Source organism: Taurulus bubalis (genome assembly GCF_910589615.1).
Source record: "Taurulus bubalis genome assembly, chromosome: 18".
Taxonomy (NCBI): Eukaryota; Metazoa; Chordata; class Actinopteri; order Perciformes; family Cottidae; genus Taurulus; species Taurulus bubalis.
The window spans coordinates 12,130,001-12,151,697 of NC_136606.1; the positions used below are offsets into that span (position 1 = coordinate 12,130,001).

Genomic DNA, 21,697 nt, shown 5'->3' on the forward strand with positions numbered 1-21,697 from the left:
AATACTGAGTGTCAAATCGTCCTAATAATTCTATTGGGGGGTATTAATGATGACGCTAAAATGTGTTTTTATGTTTTCATACGCAGGTTAGCGCAAATGGAGCCAGCAACTCAAGCGACAGCAAGTCACAGATGAGCGTGGAGGAGGTTGCCATGGGATTCATTCGTGTTGCAAATGAGGCCATGTGCCGGCCAATCAGAGCTCTGACACAGGTATTTGGGGTATACAAGCCGTAGCTGCCTCTTGGTGAAAATAGTAACGCAGAATGTTAGGTTGTTAAATGTGTCACATATTTAAATACATGTGCTTACTTTTCTTATTTTTTTCTGGTGCTCCCTCACTCCTCCCCCACCTCCCAAACCCCCACAGGCCAAGGGCCATGATACATCTCAGCACGTGTTGGCATGCTTCGGGGGTGCAGGTGGCCAACATGCCTGTGCTATTGCCCGAGCCTTGGGGATGAAGTCTGTCTTCATTCACAAGTAAGGGTCAAGGGTGATTGGTGTTGTTTCCGTGTTGTGTGTGTGTGTGTGTGTGTGTGTGTGTGTGTGTGTGTGTGTGTGTGTGTGTGTGTGTGTGTGTGTGTGTGTGTGTATAAAAGAGTTGTATTCCTGCACAATGTGTGTGGCTGTAATGTGCGTGTCTGTGTGTTGCAGATACAGCGGCGTGCTGTCGGCCTATGGGCTGGCTCTAGCTGACGTGGTGGAGGAGGTGCAGGAGCCGTGCTCGCTGCAGTACGAGCAGCGCTCTTTCGGCAAGCTTGATCGGAGGGTGGAGCAGCTCTCCAAGCGCTGCCACGACACACTCTGCGCACGCGGATTCACCAGGTCAGCTCCCACAGCACCACGTGGTTTGGTGTAACTCAGATCCAGGTGTATTACTCCCATGCCTCTTCACTGTTACACTCACTAAACACTTAACAAGTAATGATGCAGTTTCTTGTCCTCCTCAGCGGTCAGATAACCACTGAGATCTTCCTTCACCTGCGTTACAAGGGCACTGACTGCGCTCTCATGGTTACCGCTGCAGGTTACCCCACCAACGCCCAGTCCTGCCTCGCTGGAGACTTCCGCAGTGCCTTCACCAAGCGGTTCGCTCATTCTTTACTCATTTGCTCGATGATTTGTTGATTTATTCACCTACTGAGCTATTGGCTAGATCCTGTATTTACTCATTTCCACTTACACTTCTGCTCCTTTTGTTCCTTTTGTTTACATTGTATAAGCAAACACACCATCATCCACAGGGGAGAAGTCTTTCCTTTGCTGACATTTGTTTACACTAATCTTGGTTTCTAACCTTAATCACTCTACATTTTCTCCTCTGCCTCCTCTGTTTGTTTGCTTTTTCCTTCTTTTAGTTATCTGAAGGAGTTTGGATTCACTATCCCAGAAAGAGCCATCATGGTTGACGACATCAGAGTGAGGGGTTGTGGGAAATCTGGTATCAAATCTGTGTTTAAAACAAAGACGGGGCTTGGACAGGCCAAACCAGTCACGGTACACAGACTCTCTTACGCATGCATATCACTAATATACATTATGCTATAGATGGATAACAGTGGAAACATCATGAATGCATTTGTTTTCAAAGTAATGAAACTTCGTGTGGTAATCTCTGTTCTTATTCGTAGATGACCAAGTGTTACTTTGAGGAAGGTTACCTGGACACCAGTGTGTATCTATGGGAGGAGCTGCCATGTGGTCACAGCATCCAGGGACCAGCCATCATTATTGACAAAAACAGGCAGGCATTTCCCCTTACTGCCATTACTAGCTTTCCAATAAACATCAATGAAACACTTTATTTAGAGATGTCCGAGCCAATCCTAAATATCTCTATCAGAGCCACTCCGGGCATATTTTAATGGATCGTTATCTGCTAAAATATAGCACATCAAACTGTGATCCTTTCTCTACTGAACTCTACTGTTCGGAGTATTTTTGTAGTCCCAACGACACCAACTGAGTGAGATGTCTTTTACTAACCAATCAGGTTCAGGAGTCACATACTCCCATTAAGCTCATTCATGTTATATCAAAAATGTAAGTTTATAAACATTCTAATTTTGAATCTTGAAAAATAAGGTGTGCCAAATTTAGAAGGTCACATCTGTTATTTCAGATACATATTTTATAATTAAAGTATATATATATATATATATATATATATATATATATATATATATATATATATATAGTTTCAGGGTCGTAGAAACTTGACAGGGACATCTCTACTTTTTCTTATATAGTATCGGCTGTTCTTAACTTTACTTAAATGTTTGGGGATGGGGTCTCGAAGAGACAGCCTATAAAAGGGCCCGTTTCATACAAAGAGTGAATACAGGTGTATTCAGACAGACGACATGAGAAAATAAAGTTTTTTTTAACATTAATGCATGCACACTTGTTATGTCCTTTAATGCCTGTATTTACCTGCATAAACATCTGTGTTTGATTAAAAGTATTATTTTCCTCCATCAGTACCATCCTGGTGGAGCCGTGCTGTGAGGCCCATCTAACAGAAGGGGGCGACGTTTGTATGACTGTGAGCTCTGACCCTCACTGCGCTCTGGGCACTGAGCTCAACACAGTGCAGCTCTCCATCTTCTCTCACCGCTTCATGAGCATAGCAGGTACACCAACAGAGGGGAGAGGAGGGAATGAGACGGGAGTTGAACGCGTTTGGGGAGAAACAAGGAGAAGGAAGGCAGATAATTAGGGAGTGCAGTGATTGTGGGTCATTATAGATAGATAGATATTGTCATATGCATAGTTAACAGAGTTACTCTGTACAATGAAAAGCTTATTTTGCTAGGTCCTCCTGCCACAAAGAATTACAATAACTTAAAACTTAAGGTAAAAAATAGCATTCAAATTAAGAATTAAGAAAACAAAATAAGTGCTATAATTCTAATAGTATAGGAACATATATAAAATAAGGCACATAAATATGAGAACAGAAATATGAGAACAGCACGGTTGTGACATGAAGTCACAGCAGCAGCCGTATATCATGTTCAGTATTATTTTCTCATTAGCTTGCTCAGTTGCGTTCCACCTCTCCTCTACAGAACAGATGGGTAGAGTCCTCCAAAGAACCTCCATCTCCACCAACATCAAGGAACGTCTCGACTTCTCCTGTGCTGTGTTCGGACCAGACGGTGGTTTAGTGTCCAATGCTCCTCATATCCCTGTCCACCTGGGGGCCATGCAAGAGACCGTCCAGTACCAGGTACCTCATGTTGGGGAGGGTTCTGAGTTTAGACATACAACTGAAACACTTAATAATTAACAAATAACAAAATAATAATAAATAACACCCCATTATGACACAAAGGATCTTCTTCTTCTTCTACTTCTCCTTCTTCTCCTCTTCCTCCTCTGAGCAGCTCAGATCAATGGGGAACAAGCTGAAAGAAGGCGATGTGATTCTGAGCAACCACCCGTGTGCCGGGGGCAGCCACCTGCCAGACCTCACAGTCATCACACCGGTCAGTCTGTCCAACCTTCTGTCTGCATTCTTGCTTTTCTCATGATCAGTCTTACTTGTTACTACATACCTGTTGCTTTCCTCCGTTATCTGTCCCCCTTTTCCTCCCAGGTGTTTCGGAAAGGAGTGAGCAGGCCAGTGTTCTTTGTCGCCAGCAGAGGGCACCATGCTGACATTGGTGGCATCACTCCAGGCTCCATGCCTCCCCATTCCACCTCCCTTCAGCAGGAGGGGGCCGTCTTCGTGTCCTTTAAACTTGTCACTGGTGGCGTCTTTCAGGAAGAGGGTAAGAGAGGAGGAGGTGAACCAAGAATCAGTGTGAAGGACAGATAAAAGGAAGGAAAGGAGATGATACAGAGCTGTATCTTGCCCACAAGTCTAGATAATAAAAGTCTTATTGCTGGGAGTGTTCGCTATACCAGTGACTTTGCAAACTGTCGCCAAATAACTACAAGGAGCTTATTCTTAACGTAACTACCTTTTTCAAAACATACAAGATTATGAACAACTGGTCATCTGTTGTTAATGTTACTTATGTGGTAAGGCACTTATAAGAAGGGGCAAGTTTAGAAGCTTTTAAAACAGCCACTTCTCACAACTATTACAATGCAACAGTAATGTAACTTAAACAAGAAAATAAAGGCAAGTGATGCAAATCCCAGCTTGTGCAAGGTTTAATTATCTAAAAGTTGTATAATTATAATTTTTTGCATAAGTAAAAAATAATGTAAACCAGTTGCTGGAAGGTCTGAATCAGTGTATAAACTTACTAAATACTTGTGTAGTAATGTTAATGAGCTAAAACATGCTAAATCACCAGTATAGGGATATGGAGAGTTTAGAAAGCAACATAATCACCTCACGCCGCTTGTTTCCGCTATCTTTAACTTTAATTTAACATTCACTCATTCATTTTACTTTCTTTAATCTCACTCCCCACAGTGCTTTTCTCTCATGCCTGTTCCCTCTGCTTCCCTATCAGCTCTGACTGAAGCTCTGATGGCTCCGGCCCAGTACCCAGACTCCTCTGGGACTCGTAATCTCCATGACAACCTGTCAGACCTGCGGGCTCAGGTGGCGGCCAATCAGAGAGGCAGCCAGCTGGTGGGGGAGTTGATTGACAGCTACGGGCTCGCTGTGGTCCAGGCCTACATGGGATACATTCAGGTAACTGTGGCTGCAAGGGAATACGAGTAAGTCCTGCTGGTGGCGGTGCACTACCACAGCCTTTGTGTTAATGCTTCAGAGTAATGCCGAGCTGGCAGTGAGGGACATGCTGAGAGACTTTGCTCGTCGTCGACGGCAACAGACTGGCTCCTTGGAGGTGGAGTCGGAAGATTTCATGGATGACGGGACAGCAATCAGACTGCGGGTTCAAATTAATGAGGAAGAGGTGAGCAGGGAGAATCTCTTCATGGTAATCCAAACATTTTGTTGTGCACAATGAACTGATCAATTCACACAAACACCTCCATCCCCACAGGGCAGCGCGGTGTTCGACTTCACAGGGACGGGAACAGAGGTTTGGGGGAACTGCAACGCTCCACGCGCCATCACCCTTTCGGCCCTCATCTATTGCCTGCGCTGCATGGTGGGACAGGACATTCCCCTTAATCAGGTCAGGAAGTGTATTCACGGACCCCTCTGGGGGTTCTCGGGAACGTTTAAGCTTTTATTACGTATTTGTTTAGTAATTCTTCCTGCACTTAAAAAATAAATTAAAATGCTTTAGAAAAAGTTCACTTCCATATAATTTGTATTATTCAGATTCTTTCCTTTTTTTCATATCCAGGGATGCCTTGCACCAATCAAAATCATCATACCCCCTGGCTCAATCCTTCAGCCTTCCCAGAATGCAGCTGTGGTGGGAGGAAATGTACTCACATCCCAGAGAGTGGTCGACGTCATATTTAGGGCATTTGAGGTGTGCTCTGCTTCACAGGTAAGAAAAAAAGAGAAAAACTGGATTTGTACATTAAAACAAACGTATCCATGTTATATGCTTAGGTGTTGTGCTTATTTATTGTCATTCCTCTTTTCATCAGGGCTGCATGAACAACATCTCATTTGGCAGTGAGAATGTAGGTTACTATGAGACAGTTGCTGGGGGAGCAGGGGCGGGCCCAGGCTGGAATGGGCGGAGTGGAGTTCACAGTCACATGACCAACACCCGCATCACTGACCCCGAGATTCTGGAGAAGAGGTCCGACATCGAATTTGTGGAAAAAAAAGATATTTATTGTGTCTAGTGATGATGATGATGATGATGATGATGCTATAATTGAGCTGTATGTTCTTCAGATATCCCGTCATTTTAGAGCACTTCTCTCTGCGGCCCGGCTCCGGAGGTGCAGGAACATACCGTGGTGGAGACGGTGTGGTGCGGAAACTTCTGTTCAGGAACAAGGTGGTTCTCTCTGTACTGACTGAGAGGCGATCCACCCGTCCCTACGGCCTCCAGGGTAAACGCTCACCCTCTGCAGCCATTTTCATGTTTCTGTTTTTTTTTTTATAATAGCTGTTTGCAGGTGGTGTCACTCTTCTTTCTATTGTTTATACTCTGTCTCTTCTAACTCCCCTCTGCTGGTTAGGGGGTGAGGACGGAGCAGCAGGGCTGAACCTGCTTCACAGAGCAGACGGTCGAGTCCTCAACCTGGGTGCCAAAACCAGTGTCGACCTTCAGCCTGGGGTAAGACTGCATAATGTCCATCTGTGAAAGAAATACGATCAAGTATCCCTGTCACTATACCAACATTAATAATGATGGTAATAATAAACAGACATTTTTTATTTTGCATGAATAAAGATTGTCTTCTCACAACAGAATGTAATTCCAAGATACATGTTATTTACATTATAATTATTCTAATATAACTGCAAGCAAACTTCTGCAATTTCCCCACTACGGGACTAATAAAGGATTATCTTATCTTATCTTATTTTAAGATGACTTCTTAAATGAAACAATCAAGTGATGAATTACCTCTTCTGTTATTAAACAGTTAGCTAATAAATAGTACAGCTTTATATTTAAAATATGGTCAAGCTACTGAAAGTAATCAGAATACACACTGGTTAACCCTATACATTTATAACTGTTGGTATAAACTGAAGTCAGCTGAATCCACTGTGTGTCTCCCCCTACAGGACATGTTCTGCCTCTACACCCCAGGAGGAGGGGGTTACGGAGGAGAGGAGGACACAAACAGACGACCCCAGACCAAGCGCAGGCGCCTGAATGAGTCTTTCCCCGAGAGAGGCAGTGTCTTTGAATACCGAATGGCACAAGAGGGTGTGTGAAAATAAAGAAGGAGAGGGAGAGCTGCCAGACGAGCCAGAAGAGGAGAAGAAGGAATGAAGTGGGCAAATAACAGAAACTCCAGCAGAGGGAGAGATGGAAGAGGGCTCTTTGTCAAAGATGGGTACATTCTTTAAAAAGATCGAGGAAAAAGTGGTAACGAGCTTCGACTTGTACCAACAACTATCATTAAAGTCAACATCACTAGAACAGAGAGTATTACAATAACACTGTTTAGCAGAATCTGTGTGCTAACATACTGTATATTTAAAAGACTGATAGCATTAATCAGATTTGTGTCATGGACAAATAAGATGTGTTGCTCAGTTAAATGTAACATTCCAACTGTTAGATTTTCCTCGTCATAAAAAAGACATTCAAACTGAGTAGCCTTAAGCAAATTTTATAGTCACATTATGATAATACACATCCCAGTAAACATTTAATTTCATGGTGACAACACATTTGCCATGGAAGGTAAGACAGTGTGTATTTGTTCAGACTGAAATGCTCCTAAATGAATGAAATCACATCTAATGCAAGAGAGAAGCCAAACTTGTGAAGCAGCTGCTGATGTGTTTTAACTGGAACAACCACTTATCTAACACCACAAAGTCACGATGTGGTTATTGTTATTCTGTTATTTTAACAGGACAGACAAATAAACCACATTTGTACTTTTTAGATTGTCGTCTTTTTATTTATTTTCAAGAAAATAATAGTGTCACTTGTGAAATGTGTTCCGAGAGTAGAAACTCTGAAGTGCTTGGAAAGATTGATCAAATCGTATTGGGAAATGCACAATGTAGCGGTTGTGATGTCGTCCCTATGGTGTGCTCCGTCGACCATATACCAGATGAGTTACATAAATAATGTCACTCTTTTTACTTTTAGTTCTTTGTTGAAGGGATGTTTGGTCAAGTTGTTCATCATTAATTTGGCTCATTCAAGGATATTTCTTCAAATGATACTTATTATTGGGCGGGGACTTCAAATTAAAAAAGTTAAAATGCACACAACCAACCACCAAGGTCCATTGTGGCTGCCAGTCATACATATAAATTCATGAGGGGGAGTGTTGAGATGCAACCCAGAGTGGTCGTGTGTTTGGGGGAGGGGGACTGTCTCTGTTTAAGTGGTGTCCCCCTCCTCCCATCTTTCGGTCTGGAATGATCAGGGAGGAGAGCAGGAAGGATGGCGAGGGAGTGCAGGCATGCGTAGGCAGCAGATAAAGAGATAGTGACCACAGCAGTGGAAAGCAGCAGGAGGCTGATGGCTGCCGGACTGTTGATGTAAATCAGCTGGCATTGTGTGCATGTCTGTGTGCGGGAAACTCTATTAGAGATGCCATGCACTGTGGATCAAAGTTAGTTTTCCTTCTTTTAGAGATCACAATTCCTGCAGTAAAACAATCTATCATCCTGAGAGGATTTGAGACTCACCCCTGCTGCCTGGGACAATCTCCATCTTCATCTGATAGTCAGCTTTAGGTTATGGGGATTTATACTCTAATTATGGGAGAATGTGAGACTGTGTGAGAGAAAACAAGCACCAATCAAGAGAAAGTTCTTATTCGTGGAATTAAATATATCTGTGAAACACAGAATGGCAACACAGCATCCACAAAATATACCGTTGGTATTCAAATAGCACATTTATTTATATATATATATGTATATATATACATATATATACATACACATATATATTATATATATATATATATACATACATACACACGTATATATATACATATATATATATATATACACACACATATATTAGTAAGGTTATATATAACTATCAAGTTAAGGATTTTAAAGGACATGAAAACAGGGAAATTGGGGTGCAGCTATTAGCTAGTACGGTAAACACACACACACTATATATATATATAGCAACAAAGAGTGCAAATAAGCAATTAAAACATTTATTTCTGTGGAAGACTGAACTGAAATAATCTTTTTAAACATGCAGTTATACCTCAAAGCAATGTGTCTTGTGACTTTTTACTTCCATTTCACTACACTTCAGAGGGAACGCTAATAGCTTGAGCTAAATAAATGTATTGTAAATCCTTTTCACTCCACTGCAGTTGACAGATGGAGTTTTAGGTAATTGACAATATTATTTAGAATTTTTTTCTGCATTATTTGCTTTCACTTTTGATAAATATACATTTAACAAAAAAAAAAGTTAAGCATGGGTGCTTAAGCATTGGTGCTTTTCAGGGGGTTTTATATGATATTGTACGTTTCTTTGTATATGTATTTCCAAGGGAAAAGATGCATCTGATTTCAAAGAACTAAATGGGTTTTAATTGATGGAACTATTCCAGGCCAGGTCAGTTTCCTTGATGTCACAGCACAGCTCATGTGAAAATGGTTCAATTCTAAACTGCTACCAACAGTACAACAAAGAGGGCCTATTATTTTACACTGAACCCAGAAATCCTGGACTTCACTAGATCTACAGAGTTATAGTAAAATGAAGACGGCTGTTAGTCGAGTTGTAGTCGTGCAGAACTACTAACATCCAGCTTTAAATACACAGACGGTCGAGCAAATAAACCGACCATCTGAACAAACATGAAAACAGAGTAACATCGAAATGGTACACTTATAAAGTGGAATCCAACATTTACAAATGCACAGTATAAAAAAAAAATAAAGTTGTTCTTTAGTTTTAGCTGACTTATTGCCATATACAATACTGAGCAGCCCAAAATATACATTTTATTTCATACCCTGTTCAATATTGTAAGCCTCTTTTGATACTTAAACCTCTGAGCTGTTTTCACTCCGGCTCAGTATCGTACAAGCCTTCAACAAGACCACAGGAAAATGACAAAAAACGAACAGAACTTTCACCTTACGAGGTATAGGCAGACATTTAAAAGCAATTTCCTTCAGAAGACGATAATAATGACATCAAATAGTGCAAACAACCGTCAGCGCAAAGTCCACAAGAAACTCATTTAAAACCTGAGGTAGATCCTGGTTGATTGTCTCCAGTGTCCTGACGACATGCAGCATCCTGGATTGGTTTTGTAATGTAAAAAAAACAGTCAAACACAGATAGACTATTACTATGTATCAGGTTAATCTGCTGTTGTAGCTGAATAGGACCAATGCACAGTCCAGACGTACTGAAGTTTAAAGACAGGAACAACATTACGGTAAATGGCTGGTCCTGTATATTTAACCATCTGAACAAACAAACTCACAAATAACACAGGTGTGTGTGTACACATTGATCCGTGCACACAGACACACCCTGACAGAGACCCAAAACATATTTTCAATCAAATGATACTAGTTATTCACCGAACATTTCTATATTCTGTTTAAAGTGGAGGATACACCGAAAGGAAATATATTGCATTTAATACATCTTTGCTCAAATATACTGTATGTTCCATCAACCATTGAGCTTATTGCTTTGTTTTTTACATGACTATACAATTCAAGATTGAATCCAACAATACATTCAGCCGTCACAATAGGAAGACAACATGCAAAAGCAAGTTGTGTAAGAAAGCAAATGTATGACAATATACAGTGCAAATACGATTGACAGTGCAAAGAGCCAGCAGTAATACACACTGCATTTCTCTGAAAGCCTGAGGTAGATTGTTATGAAACCAGTTAATAATACTCCATACACTGATGAGGAAGGTCTTTGCTTTTGAAAATCGTGTCCTTAAAAAAGAAAAACACAGACTTTTCATCTTGTTATTAACATTAATATGTTTAATAATAACCTCCTGTCCTGCATCAAAGTGGGATTTGAGTGACAGTGTGGCTCAGTCTGAGGAAACAAGTCACTATTTCAGAGTCAGTCAGTACTGAGGATACCTGTTTAGGGGAGGGCCATTCGGTAGTGTGTACTGACTGGGTGGTTGATGATGTGGGTGAGAGTTATGATTGGTTGGTACTAACACGTCAAACACACTCTTATTCGGAGGCACAGCTTGCAACATGTTGTCCAGGTCCATAATGAGGGGAGGGGCTTGGACAGAAACTCGTCCACTGGGGAGTATGGGCCAGTAGGCATGCCCTAAGAAGTGGCCAGGTGCTACAGGAGAGCTCCCATAGCCGTAAAGGGGAAGTCCGCCATGCAGCGGCATTAGAGGACCTCCGTTAAAGCGTATGCTGGGTGGGGCAACAGCATTGGGGGGTGCATACTTGGCATAGGAGGTAGGGAGCTCCCATGGAGGTGCAACCGTCTCCCTCCGGGCTGACTTGTGCAGTGGCGCTCTGTAGTCCTCGTAACCATCTGACCCAGCTTCCCCATCAAGAGGAACACGCTTCCCAGACAGGGACGTGCCTTTCCATTCCTCATCCGATGAGGAGGTGGAGGCTGGGCTGGCAGAGCTGGCCGAGGCACTCCGGGCAGAGGAGGCGTAGCGAGGTCGAGGAGGCGGTGAAGACCGAGGTCGCTCCCCTTTGCCCCAGCAGTCTCTGGTAGACGGATCCACTTCCCCAGAGGGACTAGGCTGTCGCAGACTGTGTAGCAGAGAGTCGATGGCGAAGGAGGAGTCCAGCTTGGGTCGGAACAAGTCCTCCTGTGGTGGGGAGGGGTTTTTTGAGCACATGGCTGGTAGGGTGGTGACGAGGGCCGGCGGGGGCTCCGATTCTGGCTGGTGTCCTTGCAAGATATAAGGGGCCAGATCCTGGGCAAAGATTGTCTCATCCTGGCGCGAAACAGCTGTGTTTTGCCGCTTGAGGAGCTCCAGAGGAACTCGACTCAACTCCACTGCCCAGAAGTTGCCTTTGCCCTGAGGCTTCCCTGGGTCCTTCAGCACCTACAAGTTGAGGGAGGGTGGAGAGAGGCACTTAGTCTGACAATCTAGTCGGGCAGGACTGACATAGTTTCACTGTTAACCATCACAATAACAGTGGATAAAATCTTGAGACTGGTTTGAAGGTTCAATCTAAAGCCCTCGGAGCGTATTCATACAAACAAAGCTCAGGACAGGTCAATGCAAATGTTAAGCCTGTATTTTGTTTATCAAGCCCACTGATGAGACTAAATAGGGATCTAAACACATGGAATACTTCAACAGTTTTAACATACCTTCACAAAGCAGTCATAAGAGGAGAGGTTGTGTCGCACAGAATCCCGCCAGCCTTTGTAGTTTCCTTTGAAGAATGGGAAGAGACTACTGATCTCCTTGAGAATCTAGAAATAAAATAAAACAAAAATGTCAGTCTGGCGGTCTGAAGAAGATGCTCGTCTTCACTGTCTTTCAGTTTGCTAAGCAATGAGGCAAATGCTATCTAAATACACACTGATGACTGATAACATTACTAAAACTAAACAAATTAAAAAAACAAGACAAGAAGTTAATGATGTACACATTAAAGTTGTATACTTTTGGAACAACTTCAGTACTTGGAACTGTGCTTTTACCACGCACTGTATATCACCTTGCTATCACTTTCCTGATAACGATTAGTGTCTGGTTTCACTGCAGTCTGACCTTATCATGGCAAACCAAGAATGGTCGGGGCGAGAGTCACTCAAGTGTCACCAAGAGGCTGCTGTTTTGTGTCACTTTATGAACTGTAAATGATCTGTCAGTGTGATATCGATCTATTAAATAGAAAAATGTGAGCCGCCATCGGATTTTAAATACTGTCCTGATATAAATATACTACAGAGTAGTATTTCATCATAGAAATATACTACAGTTTATATATTTTTTTTATTTATTTCAATTAAATACTGCGAAAATAAAAAATGAGCTTAATAAGCACCGTGCGTAAAACACAACCTCTACCCAAATTGCCTCGCGCACTGGGCCCGCAAACACATAAATATGTGTGCAATGTAATAGTGTTCTTACCTCGCATAAGGTCAGTTTCTTCTCTGTGGACCTTTGGATGACCATCGCAATCATAGCGAGGTAGGAGTACGGGGGCTTTGGATACCGCTGATAGTTCTTTTTCTTCCCCCCGCTGGTGCTACTCTTCTCCCGTTCACTGTTCCACGAGTCCTGGGTAATACATTCCTGCTTGAAGTTGGCATCTTGAGGACTCTGGTATGATGAGCCCGCTGCAACGACTGCATCCATGAATTCCGTGTCACTGGTGAGATGTTCGTGGCCCGCTGTGGGTTTCTCCAGGCGCGACAACTGCTGGGGAGCAATCTGAGCCAGGTGTTGAGGCCAATTTTGGGCTGTGGAGCTCCTCGCTACACCGCTGGCAGGGAAACTCTGCTGCGCATTACGCTGGAAGTCAAGTTGATGGCCGCGATGTTCTCCAAGGTGGGACAGTGCGGGTGGTGCCAAGAGGGCAAACTGCTCCGGCCAGTGCTTTGTCATGCTGATCAGCCGGAGGGGAAGATCGGCCCCGCACGTTCGGACAGGAGCACGGAGAGGGGGAGGGAGGTCAAAGAGTCTTCTGGCAGACTGCTGGCTCCAGGCTGACTCTATTTGAAGAGCAAACAATTAACAGTTTCATGTAAATCCCGCTGCGTAATCGAGGGGGGGAATGACGCGTTATCTGAGAGCAGAATGACTGATCGCCCCGGGGGGCTGGGGAGGGTCTGTGTACAAGGAGGGGCGAGAGAAAGACAGTAAACCTGTAAATAACCCTTATGATAATATCAACATGCACTTACAACACAGAGATTCAGAGTTTGCTTTGGAATCAGTCCTTAGAAGATTTACGCACAAGGGCCATACAGTAGTATATGCGTATTTGGTTGAGGCAATACACTTAAAACAATTACATGTATTTAACAAGAGCAATATCTTCATCTTAGTAGCTATACATTTAACCCATAGATCATATTGTGAAGGCTATTTCAAACCATAAAGACCTTTCTATCGAGAGTGAGTGACACTTGGGCAGAGGGGACAAGTAAAACCTGGTGGGGGAAGGGGTGGGGTACTAGAGAGAGAATTTCGATTGAGGCTTACGTGCAATCAACAGTTTTTGGTGAGCAATATACAAAGGGAATGGCTAATATACAAACGTCTTAACAATCATTAATTTCAACAGGCTGTATCAAATTGATGTAAATATTTGAATCAGTAGAAGACCTTTCATTCAGATTGGGAGGAACACATTGAAAATTGTCAAATTGTTATTGATCCAGATTAGCCTTAATCTAGAGAGCAATGTTAAACTGCACAAAATTGCTTTTCTATTTTGAAGATAATGTACAAATCGTAATTAGTTAGATACATTATTTGGAGACATTATGCTGGTGCTCTGATAGTGCGCAATATTCGGGGGGTGTTTTGCGCACAGTAGGGTCTCCCTGTGACTATGCAGGATGCCATTCAGTGTTGAAAGACTAAGTTTCGGGAATGCATGTCTTTTGTTCATGTTAACGTAGTGCTAATGTGCAAAAGCTTTCTTCCCAGCAAGACAGTGAAAACAAGTTGGATTAGGAGGAACCCCGTTGGCAAACTGGAGACTGTTCCTGCCCAAAAGAGCTGCTTAGCATGTGAGGAAATACGGGCGCCGTTCAACACCATTTGTGGGTTTTCTGGCGCTTACAAGCTGCTAAGTGTCGTTGTTGGGTCGACCATTCACACCTTAAACAGGAGCAATCGTGTTGCCTCAAGAAATCTCTGAAACTAAAACTGCTCCACTCAATCCAAGAAACCACAAACTACAGCGCTTTTCTAGTGTTACGCATCAGTATCTGACGTTGAGCTGTAGGTTCATTTACTGGGTATTTTTATTTCAATAATTGATATAACATCCGACCAGATGCAGCAAGGCAACTCCTGAATCAGATTAATTTGCCATCAAGATTTGTCACCAGAAAGACAGAGAAACAAAAGAAAAAAGAATTGTAAACAAGTCGATTTTCACATTGTAAGACGTTTTCTAACTGGTATGACAAAATTTAACCGTGCGTCCAAATCCATAATTAAGTGTCAATTAATCTGCATTTTGTGTGCTACCAACCAGAATTGAATCCCCTTCAATTTAAATGACACCAAATAGCACCTGACCACTCCATTATTTAAATGTAACTTTGCAATTCACAGGCCAAATGGATTAGACCCTGTATATGGGGTGATTGCAGAAATAAAGGAGATATTTTACTGTAGTTGTCTTGCACAGAAGCATTGTTTTCATAATTAATTGCCCCGTGTGAAAAACTTACCACGTGGATTTGTAGCTTTTGTAATTTGTGCAGTAAAACCCAAAATGTTTGAACCTGTTATCCAGGTCAGATGGCTTCCCGGACATGGTGAGCAACAAACTTCCTTCACCTGTTGCAATTTGCATCAGTGATTTTCTTCTGTGGTTGCCACAAACTCCGTTGCATTGACAGAAAGTTTGTCCCCCTCTAGTGGTTTCACCAAACTCAGCCTGCTCTGTTCGATTGAGAATGTTCTTTCTTTTAGTGAGCTGGACAGTTCCACATGTACGGGCAAACCTCACACACAATGTTTGTACCCAATTTAAAGGACTGATTTAAATACAAACTGTCAAGCTGTCTCTTCCTGTCTACCAGAGTGCCAGTTAATATGTTAGTGAGGATTAGTGAGAAGAATGGGAAAGCATATGAATAGGATAGCATCCAAGACAAGGCTGTTCACATAGACTGATTGTGTCTGGACAAATCCCTCCTAAGCCGGCCTGGGATGCGTCCTGAAACTGAGATGGAGAGGAGGAACGAAGTCTAGCTCTTTGTGAAAGAGACCAAGAAAGTGAGAGGAAGTTTTTATTGTGCGGTCACAGCTTCAGGACTTCAAGAGTCTTATTTACCCCTCTGTTTTACTATCATTTAGTTTGATTCTGTTGTTTATTTAACAGGGACAATGCACAACACATTTATTGCACCAGGTATATAACTAGAAGCTTCTGTAGTCTCTGGACAAAGGCCTCTAGTGGTGTGCAGGTTGACAAAGTATTGTAATATACACCAAAATATATATTTTTTTAAATCAGTAGATCTAAGGGTCATCATCACTGTCTATCTGCGTCTAGATACTGGCAGCTGATTCTGATGATGCTACCTTTCGATTTGGAAAGTAGACAATCCAACTACTTCAGAATTGTACCACTGTAAGGTTGATTGTCTTTGTTAAATTTATGTTTATTTTATGGGGATTTTACGGGCGCATGTGTTCAGGCTTGTGGGGAGAACATTGTCAAGTAAAAGTATCACCAAGAGGGCAAATACACCCTGACAGAGAATTGTGAAAAGACTAAAGCACATTCATGTTTGTCAAACCAAAGATACATCTCTCGCTGACATGAACTCTGTGACAAACACATGTTTATGCACACAAACACACCCATGGCATTCTTCTTAATAAACAAGGCCCGGCTGCTTTTGCACTATGGCATGTCACTCTTAACTGTTTGTTCTCTTTCTTCATGTGCATCTGTATAACTTAGGAAATAGGTTTTTGTTGTACCACAATTTCCAGTAGTACAGCTACTTTCAATTTAACATTATGTAGGCTATAGTACTATTTCAAAACATGCATCAGAAATGGTCTTCTTCTCCTTCTCACATTATCCATTACATTACTTCCTTGCACCAAAGTGGCATGTCCTGTAGTGTCTGATAATTGTATTTGATAAGTGTATTTAGACAGCCGTGTCTAATATTTATATTATATTATTCTGTCACACTAAGACTTTCTTTTAAATACCTACATGCCAGGTGTAATACTGCAGCAACGTGCTACATTGTTGGATATGGTTGCAATGCTCCATCTGGGATGCGGAAAGGGAAAAGGGATCCACAGTCTCACCCCTGGTTCTGGACCAGTGACGGCTCACGTAAAACATTCAGTTGTTTTTTTTATCCATAACTCAGCGCCAGCACATTGAGTGTATTCATCAGTATTTATATTTGCCCGAGTCAAACCATTGCTCCCTCCCCTTAAGAGTCGAGCAACTTCACATCTTATTTTTCTTTCATCTTGACTACTGCTTTCTATATCTTTTACTTATTTAGTGATGCAGCAATTTACTTGGTTATATGGTTTGGGTCTATTATACATATCGGATCGGATAATTGTGGGGCTATTTGTTTTTTTTACCATATTTTTAATTATACTTTTTTAATATTTTTCAATTATGTCTCATGGTATTGCTCTGTGTTTTTAGTTTTTGTTCATTGTTATGGACCTTTCTCCAAGTCAAATTCCTTGGAACGTACTTGGCAATAAACAGTTCTGATTATGATTCTAATTCTGAATCTGATTATGATTCTGAAAACCCTGTGTAGGCCGGCCTTTTTTATAATTTTTATTTTATTTTCTATGTTTGGCCATTCCCTGAAATCGTTGGCGTTGTCTATTTCATGCAACTGTGAAGCACCATCTAACTCTGGTGTTGAGAAGTACTATAGAAACAACGTGTAATGACTGGACTGAGTGGACGCTTCATTGACATTTCTGAATTCCTTTGTCGCCCCCTGGTGGAGAGTGCGTCCTGCAGGGAGGAGGAGGAGAGAGAGAGAGAGAGAGAGAGAGAGCGCGCAGGTCCGGTTGTTATGGTGAAGCATTCATTTCTCCTGGAGGGCAGGCTGGCGCAAAGGGGACAGCAGCTGATTCAGTTACACAGCGGCAGTCCCGCACAGGAGCCGCGGCTGACAGGTAAGGGTGGCGACACATTGTTGTCTGTCATTTGTTCACGTCGACATTGTACGACCTGCTCAGTTGCACGTGCGTCAGTCAAAACTAAATTGTCAACCGGCGCTAGGTGAACCCGTAACTCAGTCACCTGTGGGTGTCGTGTAAGTTTGGTTAGCTGCTCGGTGAGCTAGCCCGAGGCTAAGGTAACGTTAGCGTGACACAACATCTCAGACAACCGGCTTGTGTCGCTGCTCAACCGGCTTCCTCGACCCTTTAGTTTAACAGCCGCAGTCTCCCAGTTTGGATGGACTCTCCAATGTGAACTTTTACCCGCACCTGGCCGCGGGGGAATTAAAGCAGGTAGCTTAAATGAACTGTTTACCTCACCTGTCAGACTAGCCACCTGTTGAGCCCGTCTGCGCACCGCTCAGGAGGTGAGCGGCAGCTAATCTGCTGCTCGCGGTTAATCCTCCACTCGCACCGGACGAGACCGGAGCCAACAGTCCGGTGTTGCTTTTTTACTTTTATGGCCATTTACAGAGATTGTACCAACTGTAACTGTTAAAGTAAAAAGTTACAGGTAGTTTTCCTTTACGCTTAGTAATTAATATCTAACGTTAGCTAAGTGCAAAGTCTCATTAGTGTTATTATTATTCTTATTATTATTACTATCAGGGACATCTGTATAACTTGTATAGTACGAGCTGCAGCTCATAGTTCAATGTCAAATGGGTCCAATCCCATCCAGTGCTCCAGTCCTGTTATTGCAATTTTTTGTGTTGCGATTGTACATCAATCGTTCTTGTGCCAACTTCTTTAGAGGTGAAACACTATTATTTGATCAGACCTAATCAAGTAATTTAATAATACAAGTATATTTATGTTGATAAGCAGTTAATAGTTACAGTAATTTGTCATTATCTGTTTGTGAAGTTTGGCTGCTCCTTCTTTGTCATAATACTGTATGACGGTAAACTCAATATCTTTGGTTCATATAATCGATTGAACTCAAACATAATTGGCCAATGTTATGTTATGTTTTGGTGTTTGTTTTCTCTCTGATGATCACTGACTGCATGGTTTTGGTCACAAGTGTGGTCAAAGTTCTGTTTCAATAGCACTTCCTTGGTATGTATGGTCAAATATTTGCAGGTTTCACAATATAGCCAAGATTAACTTGTAGGCCTCTTATGCATGCATGCACACACACACACGCACACGCACACACACACACACACACACACACACACACACACACACACACACACACACACACAGTCTTGCATGGTGTCAAAGATCTAGAAGGATCTTAACCTTTGTGATCTTACACTAAATTTAGATCCAGGTGTGCATCCGCCATTGTGGATTTGTTAGATACTGTGGAAGGATGAAGACCTGAACCCAGTGAGTGACTTGATAATCATTATAAAAACATTTCTTTGACATCCTAATATAGTTATTTTCTTTGATTATTTTAACAAGTAAAATGACCAGAGCAAGTCTTTAAAGGTCAAACCGTATTTGCTAAAGTTTGTCCCTCTGTTACATTCCTTCTCTGGTGCATAACTCCCCCTCATCTGTTCTTACTGAGGCATTTCTTTACCACCACGAGGGTATGTCTAAATGTGAGATATTCTGCAGGTGGATGTCATGTACATCATCTCATCCCGTGGGCCCCATTTAAATATTCTTTATGCCTAATATCCTCTCCACCTCTGTGCCTGCATGACGACTACTACTTCCTGCTTCGGAGCTGTCGGAGGAGTTAAAAGTAGGCTAGTCTGTCTGCCTCCTCCCCATCCTTCCTCCTCATACCCTGCTGCATCTCCCTCACATTCTTTCCTCCACATCCTTCCATATCCTGTCCTCCAGAAAAAGCCGTGACCCTTTGTCTGTTTGTCAACACATCTCAGAATCTCATATATATCTCCACCACAAATGCATACTGTCTCGTTTGTTTTCCCCATGGCCACTTGCTCTCTCTCTCTCTCTACTCTGGCTTCTCTGTGGCATTACTGGCATTTCTGAGTGACTATATGGAGCAGCTCAAACCATAACACATGACAGGCCCAGTGTGCCCATCTCTTCTCAAGTAGATCCCCCTCCCACTCTCTTTTGCAGTCATTCACATTCTGTCCTTCCCAGGAGAGTTGCAGCTGTGCAGATTTTGTCTATTTTTTAATTAATTAATTATAGTTTCGGTCTCTAAAATGTCCGAAAGTAGCAAAGAAACGCCCCAGAGCCCAAGGTGTCTTCTTCAAATGCTTTTGTTCCAACAACAGCTAATAATATAAGTGCCACTTCCTTTTATTTTTTTAAGTTGCACAGTAACGGTTCAAAACAACCTTTCTGATTATTAGGCAGGCAGTTCAGTACACCTGGCATTGGTTCAGATGGCATGCGGGATCGGTCACGAAGCGTCAAGCTGCATTGACTCAGCATTGTTTGCCCCAACCAACAGGATGGTGCCGCAGGTCACATCAAATCTCACACCGGGCTAGTGGTAGTACACAACAGCTGAGCAATGTCATTCTGTGATGGCACACCATGAATGATGCACATACCGCTGATGGCCTATTTCCAGTGGAGCCCGATTTAAGGCTGAGCAGGAGTTTTAGCTGTGTGTTCTCTTGTGTTCTTGTAAGTTCAGTCGCAAGCGTTTTACACATAGGTGCCACCCACTGTGTGTGTGTGTGTGTGTGTGTGTGTGTGTGTGTGTGTGTGTGTGTGTGTGTGTGTGTGTGTGTGTGTGTGTGTGTGTGTGTGTATTCATACTGGTCTATTCATTCCAGTTGTTGAATGAAAGCGTATGTTCATCAGCAGGTGTAGACGGCCCTTCCTGTTAGGTCACTACATGGAAAAAGTAGACAAATGTCAGATTGATGCAGGGACAATTTTCCAAACACACAGGATGTTTAGTTGTATTTCTTGGTGTGTGTGCATGTGTGCCAGAGTTAGTAAAATATCCGTGATCTCACCATGTCTTTTCCCGTCTGTCTGGGCTCTGCCTGACTCAGAATCACAAGGCTATCACACGGTTTACCCACCAACAAATTCCCCATTCTGCATGTATACGGGGGCTTAATTTATAAAACCAACTAATGGGACGCTTCCTTAAGTCAAGTCGCTGCATCACAAGTTCTCAATCGACCTGTTAGGATGTAGACTGAGATTCATTTAAAAGACCCAGAGAGATGAATGAGGTAAGATCACAACATCACAGAAAAGTTGGTGTTCATTTTTACTGTGTTTATTTCCATTCAATATCAAATTGATTTAACTACTTTTTGTTAATATTAAACTTGTTGGTTGTTGGTGTAGTAATAGCCATTTTGTCCTAATTCATGAAGAATTTCTCTGTGTTTACTAGGGCTGCACAATTACTCAAATTTGTTTCTGAATCACAATATAGGCGAATGCAATTTTCAAATCGCAGGAGGCACAATATATGTTTAAGGCAAAATGTGGGAAATTACCATTTTTAAATTGAATATTGTTGTGCTTCTGATTTAAAGACATAAGAAATTCCTCGCAAACATCCAACCATATACCAACCATATTCATTTAAATATGTTTTCTCAATGAAAATGAGAATAGTAATGTAAAGATGATCATCCTTTCTAATATTGCGAGACATAATCAGCCACAAACAAATCGCAATTAGATATTTATTTCAAAATCGTTCAGCCTTACATGACATTGTGTTCTCTACTTTTGACCTTGACGTACCTGAACGTACCCAGAAGCTTTTAATCGTCCGTTCTTGCTACTTTTTGGCTGCTGGTAAGTGAGAGACAGCAGGTTGATTAGTGCCAGTCAGCAGGCTGAGACTGCCTGAGCTGCTGGTCAGTCAGAGCAAGACAACAATCTCATGCTGAGAGGATCATGAAGCGTTTGTTTTTTTTACCACACCCTGGCTTTTACTTTGTTTAGTTCCTTCCAAATGATGGCCCACAACTCCAACCCCACGAGGCTAGTTTCAGAGTTCTCTCCACTTTCAGGCTCTAAAGCGTATACACTGAACTGAAAGGTTATAGTTAAGAGAGGGTCAATTTAAAAATAAGAACACATGGCACGTTTGATGCAAACACTTGTGTTAAGTTCTGGTTTACACAGACGGAGATCAGAAAGGAGGAGTGGCGACTGACGCACAAGGCTCCCATGCTCATTCGGTTATTTCCATTTGAATACACGTATTCAATATATTCGGCTATGTAAAAATACAATATGCCAAGTAGCTCATTTCTCCTTATCGTGTACCCCCTTCCCATTCTCTTCAGCTCAGTTATTTAGCTATGGTGAGATGCATCACAACCATAAACATAGCCAGAGGTAATTTA

The 21,697-nt window shown here is 42.2% G+C and overlaps 2 protein-coding genes across 2 annotated transcripts in view; one reads left to right on the forward strand and one right to left on the reverse strand.

Annotated features, from left to right (window-relative positions):
- The window catches only part of oplah (5-oxoprolinase, ATP-hydrolysing), a gene marked incomplete at its 5' end in the record, with an annotated part of 35,738 nt that overhangs the window by 5,283 nt on the left and 8,758 nt on the right, over positions 1-21,697 (forward strand). Inside the window, 18 exons of the mRNA XM_079234551.1 lie at positions 87-212; positions 370-482; positions 657-827; positions 953-1,090; positions 1,361-1,499; positions 1,634-1,746; positions 2,484-2,635; positions 3,074-3,234; positions 3,392-3,493; positions 3,604-3,778; positions 4,475-4,659; positions 4,739-4,885; positions 4,976-5,110; positions 5,285-5,434; positions 5,538-5,695; positions 5,794-5,954; positions 6,084-6,181; positions 6,640-7,429. Of these exons, the coding sequence (XP_079090677.1) occupies positions 87-212; positions 370-482; positions 657-827; positions 953-1,090; positions 1,361-1,499; positions 1,634-1,746; positions 2,484-2,635; positions 3,074-3,234; positions 3,392-3,493; positions 3,604-3,778; positions 4,475-4,659; positions 4,739-4,885; positions 4,976-5,110; positions 5,285-5,434; positions 5,538-5,695; positions 5,794-5,954; positions 6,084-6,181; positions 6,640-6,792 (2,577 nt within the window). The 3' untranslated portion in view covers positions 6,793-7,429. The remainder of the gene's footprint in view (positions 1-86; positions 213-369; positions 483-656; positions 828-952; positions 1,091-1,360; positions 1,500-1,633; positions 1,747-2,483; positions 2,636-3,073; positions 3,235-3,391; positions 3,494-3,603; positions 3,779-4,474; positions 4,660-4,738; positions 4,886-4,975; positions 5,111-5,284; positions 5,435-5,537; positions 5,696-5,793; positions 5,955-6,083; positions 6,182-6,639; positions 7,430-21,697) is intronic.
- Positions 10,632-13,118, reverse strand: foxh1 (forkhead box H1; the record flags this gene model as incomplete). The annotated part of the gene is made up of 3 exons (XM_079234655.1): positions 10,632-11,597; positions 11,870-11,974; positions 12,642-13,118. The coding sequence occupies 3 exons, from the start codon at positions 13,116-13,118 to the stop codon at positions 10,632-10,634; spliced, it is 1,548 nt and encodes a 515-aa protein (XP_079090781.1).